Source organism: Olea europaea, unplaced genomic scaffold (genome assembly GCF_002742605.1).
Source record: "Olea europaea var. sylvestris unplaced genomic scaffold, O_europaea_v1 scaffold701, whole genome shotgun sequence".
NCBI lineage: Eukaryota > Viridiplantae > Streptophyta > Magnoliopsida > Lamiales > Oleaceae > Olea > Olea europaea.
This window is the reverse complement of record NW_019265404.1, coordinates 176,349-182,786: the sequence shown is the minus strand read 5'-3', so window position 1 is coordinate 182,786 and position 6,438 is coordinate 176,349. Positions and strand designations below refer to the sequence as shown.

The 6,438-nt window shown below is 36.4% G+C and overlaps 1 protein-coding gene across 1 annotated transcript in view; it reads left to right on the top strand.

Annotated features, from left to right (window-relative positions):
* The window catches only part of LOC111390644 (TBC1 domain family member 13-like), a 9,434-nt gene continuing 2,996 nt past the window's right edge, over positions 1–6,438 (top strand). Inside the window, exons 1-8 of the mRNA XM_023015707.1 lie at positions 1–749; positions 3,100–3,192; positions 4,245–4,349; positions 5,333–5,482; positions 5,659–5,757; positions 5,871–6,164; positions 6,294–6,367; positions 6,421–6,434. Coding sequence (XP_022871475.1) covers positions 291–749; positions 3,100–3,192; positions 4,245–4,349; positions 5,333–5,482; positions 5,659–5,757; positions 5,871–6,164; positions 6,294–6,367; positions 6,421–6,434 — 1,288 coding nt within the window. The 5' untranslated portion in view covers positions 1–290. The remainder of the gene's footprint in view (positions 750–3,099; positions 3,193–4,244; positions 4,350–5,332; positions 5,483–5,658; positions 5,758–5,870; positions 6,165–6,293; positions 6,368–6,420; positions 6,435–6,438) is intronic.

The following is a 6,438-nucleotide window of genomic DNA, read 5'->3' as shown; positions in this document are numbered from 1 at the left end:
TGTAACTTCCTCCCATTCTTACTCGTCTGAACCAAATACACCTTTCAAACCAACTCCAGAGCTCCCCCTACCCCGGTATCTACCCTCAACACGCAGATAGTCTATGATGATTCCACGAAGCCATTTCCATTCACCATGAACAACACAATTAGCCCATCAAACACATTCAAATCCACACACTACACGCTCTTTTTCACTCCAATTTTCACATTTTTTTGGCAAGTTCAAGGTTTCTTCTGAACAATAATTAGTCGATCGATCGTTTAATTGAGAGATAATTTCTTGTTATTATGGTTAAGAAGCGGGTACCCGATTGGCTCAATAGCTCCCTCTGGTCCTCCCAGGCCCAGCAACCTCAATCGCCGCCAGGGAGCAACGACTCCGTTGAATCCCATGTCCCGGCCGCACGCGGAGCTGCTAAGTCTGCTGTGGTAGAGTCGATTGTCGAGCCGCCGGTGCCGGTGCCCCCACCGAATGTATCGAGACCAGTTGAGCCACCAAGCTCCTCTGTTCATAGTAGTACTAGTGTGAAAGGGGAAGTTAAAGATCCGTTGAACAGTCATAATGGTAGTAATTATGGGAATACTAATAACAGCAGTTATAATAGCGAGGAGGAAAATGGGAGTTCTTCTAACAATTCTACAATCGCCTCCATTGCTGCTGTTGGTGCACATGCGGGTGCGGCAGTAGGGCCTGTTTCTAGTTCTTTGGCTGAGGACATTTCTTCCCAAGCCCAGCTTTTACAAGAGGTATGTTTGAGTATGTGTTTTTATTTAGAATGCATGTTTATATCTGGTTCGAATTTGAGTTTTATCTTTTTACTTGTGAGATGTGGATCCTTCTGTACATGAAATTCCCTGATGTTACAAATTTTTTTCAATGATACTCAGAGCGCATAAATGGTAATTTATGTTGTTGAATGGATAAAAATATAAAGCTGTAAGGTTTTTAAGACTAGAACAAGATATGCACAATATTCATTTAGTCAATAGTAAATATAACAATTAGTGCTTGTTTGTGCCCCATTATTTGTGAATAATGTATTATGGAAAAGTGGTTGATGTTGAAATGTGTGGTTAGAAAAGAAGGAAAAGTTTTTATTTACGTGTGATATTATTTTAATGATGAATGTTTGGTTGAAAATGAGTACCATAGAAAAAATAATGTGGTAGAATAATAGACAAACAAAGCCTTACATTGCAGTTATAATAGAGGGTTTTGTTGTGTCAAATGACATCTGGTTTCATTAATTTGGTTTGATTATGAGAGAGAGAGAGAGAGAGAGAGAGAGAGAGGATATAACACAAACTTTCAGATTGGGTTTGACAAAATGGAGAAATGTTACATGAATTCTATGTGATCTGAAGGTATTTATCTGGTTATGGTTATTGGACCAACTATGGATTATGAACATGGAAAATTGAAGATAAATAAATATGTTAAGATGTACATGTGATCACAGTAAAATATATGATCAGTAAGAGGATGTTAAGATATACATGTGATCCTTTACCGCCCCTCATGATTCTAGTGTGCAACATATCAGTCATTTGTTGTAGAAGAAGCTAAAATTTGAAAATTCAATTTCCATTGTGGTAATTTCATTGCCAAGACATGGTAGAGTGTGAACTACATAAAGTCAGTAACTACAGAACTGGTGTGACTGCATACTGCACAACTGGCTAGCATTCAAAACTTCAATAGAAAGAGTCATTTCTGTCAGGATCCTATGACATCCATCACATCAATACATTTCTAAGACAATTGTATTTGGCTTTATACAATGGAGTCACTATTCCCTCGATGCAGCACCTATTTCTTCTTTCCAGATTTTCAATCCATATTATGCTGTGGCCTGTAGGCTATGTCTCGCCTTATCGTGTGCATGCCCTTATGAATATTCATACATTGCCAAGCAGCATGCAAGTGCCCACCAGTGGAGGTTCAAAATAGGAATAAGGACTTCTCCAACAACTTCTTGGAAACCTCAGAATTTAAGAAAAGAATGGCTCTTAGATGCAGTTTCTTTCCAACACATACAGCATCTACTGCTAATTTGTTCCCTCCCCTATGCAAATATCATGTCTGGGAATATAATTTTGGGCTGCAGTCCTTATAAAATTGCATTTACAAAAGGACAAAATACTTTCAAGCCGCTCTTTAAAGAAGATATCCCAAGGCATATAACTATATGTTAGGTCGTTGGAAGGAAATCAAGGTGCAATTCAAGCAAATTCGGACCACTTAACGTGCATGCCTCGAAAGGACAAACACCTTTCTATATTGCCTCTGTGGAAGAAAATTTCCTTTTTAAACATAATTGGTTAAGTCGTTTCAATGCTCATGTTAGTGACGGAGATATGGCGATAAGTTGATCCGCTTATCTAAAAGTTTAAGTTGTTAGAGAGGAGGGTCACATGTATATTAATACACATTTCATATGGCCTTCAATGTTCTCACTTACGTGTTGTCAAGGTTCATTTTTTTTCCCATCAATGCTTGACATGTGCACAATTTCATTAAATGGGTAGCAATGAGATTTGAACCCATGACCTTTGTACTAGCTCGGAGACCATGTGAATAACTTGATCTAAAAGCTTAAGCTAATATAGGGTCACATATATATTATCTAAACAAGGTCTTCAACCCGATATAAAAATGGAGAGTATTTTTCGCCTTGTGAAGAAGGCAAAGATCTTGTACAGGTCTTCTACCAAAAGCATATCAGCAGGCTACATCTGTACAAATGTCATCTGATGGCTAACCTTGTTTGCCAATACTAGTATACCTATTATTATGAGGAGTAGATGTCTTGTTATTTCTCAAAATTCATGCGCATATAGAGAGGGAGAGTGACTTGGATGAGGTAAATGACAATGTGGGAGCTGGGGAGGTTTATGTTGAGCCAGGCCAGGGTGCAGACATTAATGCACACAGTACAATAATGATGAGCAATGGATAGTTCTATGTGCTTCAGCATCATCGTTTTCTTTTCTCATCTTTATTATCTGTCTGATTTGTGGGATGTGCTTTTGGGTTTTTAGAGCTTTTTGGTTCATATTATCAGTTGATTTGACATTTACTTTTGTACAACTTTAGCTGTCAAGGAAGATTATAAATATGGGAGAATTGCGGAGGATAACATCACAAGGCATTCCTGATGGAGCTGGCATTCGTGCAACGGTGTGGAAGGTATGAACACTGATTTTATATATTTCCATCTTTGGGCACATGTTATATGGAAGGCATGGGTTTTACTTATGGAAGGCACAGTTCTACATTGCAATTTAAGGTTCATTTCTTGTTGAAAAAGTTCAAAGCTGGCAACATACCCAAAAAAATAATGTTTAAGCTGCCATTCAATTAGTTTATCAAGTATTTGATGCCTCTCATATAATTTAAATGTAAGCATACATTCACATCACAGATCATGAAGTGAAATATAAGATAATGTATAGGAAATTCCGGAAGATTTAAAATTGTAAAAATTGTCCCTTTTACATTACATTGCTTTAAAAACAAAATTTTTCCAAAACTGGAATCAGGAACTTAATAGATCGGAATGTTGAATTATTTATCCAAGCATAATAGATCCAGATGGGGAAATATAGAAAATTTTGAACAGGGAAGAAACATAGATGGAAATAGTCTTGTTTCATGGGAGATTTTTTATGTGGTAAAGGACCCTCTACTATTGTAAATGGAAGTGTGTGTATGATGTGAGCAAATAAATAGGTATATGATTTTGTCTCCCCTGGTGCAAATACAAATAGAATCTTTTCTTTGATAAAAGAAAAGAGAACAATAAGTTCAACAGTGAATTTAATGTAGTTCCCTGGTCTCCCGAAACTCTAGGATGACGCTGTTTGTCAAATATAGCATGTGTTTGGCTAAGTTTATTATGAAATTATGGGATGACTGGCTAAAGCACTATGGAGATTGAATTTAGCACGTGTTAGTTTTCTAAGGCCTAAGATGGGTAAACGTGACAGAATATTGCAAAAGAGATGATCCAAATCCCTTTCTTGTTTTAAAAAAAGTATAAGTACGTGTACCAACATGGACTAAGAAAAAGTGTTAATTCTTCCTGTGCAGGCACAATACGGATGTAAGTTTTGTCCATGGACTTATATGGGACCAAATAAATTAACTGCTCTAATAATTATATTTCCACTCCTATGTTTCTTTTAGTTTCAGAAACTGTACAATAACTGGATTACAATTTTATTGTGCCTTGTTTGCAGCTATTGTTAGGATATCTTCCACCCGATCGCTCGCTTTGGCCTTCAGAGTTGGCCAAGAAGAGGTCTCAGTATAAGCATTTCAAAGAGGAGCTATTGATGAATCCTGTAAGTCCTTGAATCATTTTCATATTTTTACCTGTATATCTTTTTCTGATCAGAACCATCTTCACTCCTTTGAAAGACACTGAAAAATTGTAATAATGAAAACAGAAGAAGAAAAGGTATCGATCAATAAATTTGGCTATGTTGGCGAGGAATATTCCCAGTCGTACATCTGCAAATTGGTCTTTTACTTTTTTGGATTTTGTTGTGTGATGCATTGGGTTGGGTTTTAGAAACGCGTAAGCATACAAATATTCAAAAACGCATTTTAAGAGAAATCCTGAATTCATAAGATGCTCATGCTCTTCATGCTCCCTTTTTCCTAGTTATGGTGGGGGTACATAATCGGGTATTCTTCAGATTTATTTAAACAATTGAAAATTTACAAGTATTCTTTCTTTTTATTTTATTTTATTTATTTTTTATTGAAGAAAATTCTTTCACCATTTTGAGCTAAGACTATCTGAGTAAGGTAGCTTAGGATGGAGTTAGAAAGTTTGATCCTTTGCTTGCTAGATGTTGGCTGTACCAAGATAGTAGATATGAGAGACCTTTTCACATATTTTACTGGATCTTACGCATCCTTGAATATTTGAGCTGCTTATTCTTCTCTCTACACTATATTTATTGCAGGAAATGAGATCTCATGTTGTATAGATGAACTTACATTCTCTTCTAGATTTTTGTATTTCTCATGTAACTTCTACAATTTCAAATGTTTGATGCTCACTTGTTCCTCTTGATCTAATTGATTCTGAGATTATATTTATTTTAATGGCTCAGGAAATGTGTTCGCGTCAATATACTTTATTTATTTTATAGACAGATATGATGGCGGGAAGTTAATGGCTGAAAGAACATAAAGAGCTTGAAATTAATTTAGTCATGTGTGAACATTGTATTTCTGCTTTCAAACTGCACTTATTTCCACTCCACGTCTTTAGTTTTTTGTTGTGGCATTTCTGAACGTTTCCATGGCTATTTAGTCAGATATTACAAGGCAGATGGAAAAGTCAAGTCTTCAGAACAGTGAACCAGATGGAGAAGACAAGGGTTTTCTCTCAAGATCAGAGATCACTCAGGGAGAGCATCCGTTAAGTCTTGGGAAGAGTAGCATATGGAATCAATTTTTCCAGGTATCCTTTTTTCTCTGAGCACGGTAATCATGTATTACTGAAAGATTGGGGTTTTCCTTTGTCGCTGCAATCCTGCAGTAATGACTATCTTGTATTTGAACATTTAAGTAGTTTATCTAGCATGTCAAGAGTTGGGGTCACACTAATATTTGTCCATTACCATTTATAATCTGTAGGACACTGAGATTATAGAACAGATTGACCGAGATGTCAAGCGCACTCATCCAGACATGCACTTTTTCTCAGGGGACTCAGCTTTTGCAAAATCCAACCAAGTGAGAAGTAGCTTCATTCCTCATTTAGGCTTCTTTTTTCCTTTTTTTCTGTGTGTGTGTAGTGATGCATGTTTGTAAATCTATTTTCATTGCTCCATATATATGACTTTCAGGAGGCTTTGAAGAACATATTGATTGTATTTGCGAAGTTGAATCCTGGTATAAGATATGTGCAAGGGATGAATGAAATTTTGGCGCCATTATTCTATGTGTTCAAAAATGACCCAACTGAGGAAAATGCTGTAAGTAACGTTTCATGGTCTACCTATACTATATCTACATTGAAAACCTACAACCTTATGATTCAGAAAAACATTACACTTTGTATGTCAGCTTTCCAGCTTATTTTCTTGGAAGCTTTCTCAATGTTTTTAATCGACAATGTTCCCTGTCCATTTTCTGCTGCTTGAAACAAGGACGAATGTATTGAGAAGGATGTTGTTTCTTTCTCTGAGAGTTATGTATCAAACATGAGAATGTGAAGTGGTGTGTGGTTGTATTATTGGTCTTCTATTTCAAGGGATGTGATGGCATAGTTAGAGTGGTCCTTTGAGTTGGACTTGGAGGAAATCAAGGTGGTCATTTTGAGAGTGGAACAGAGAATCTTCAGGTCGATATGGTGTATCTTTGGCTTATTTTAGATTTTTGGGATATTTTAAAAAGGGATTTTGATGAAGGTTT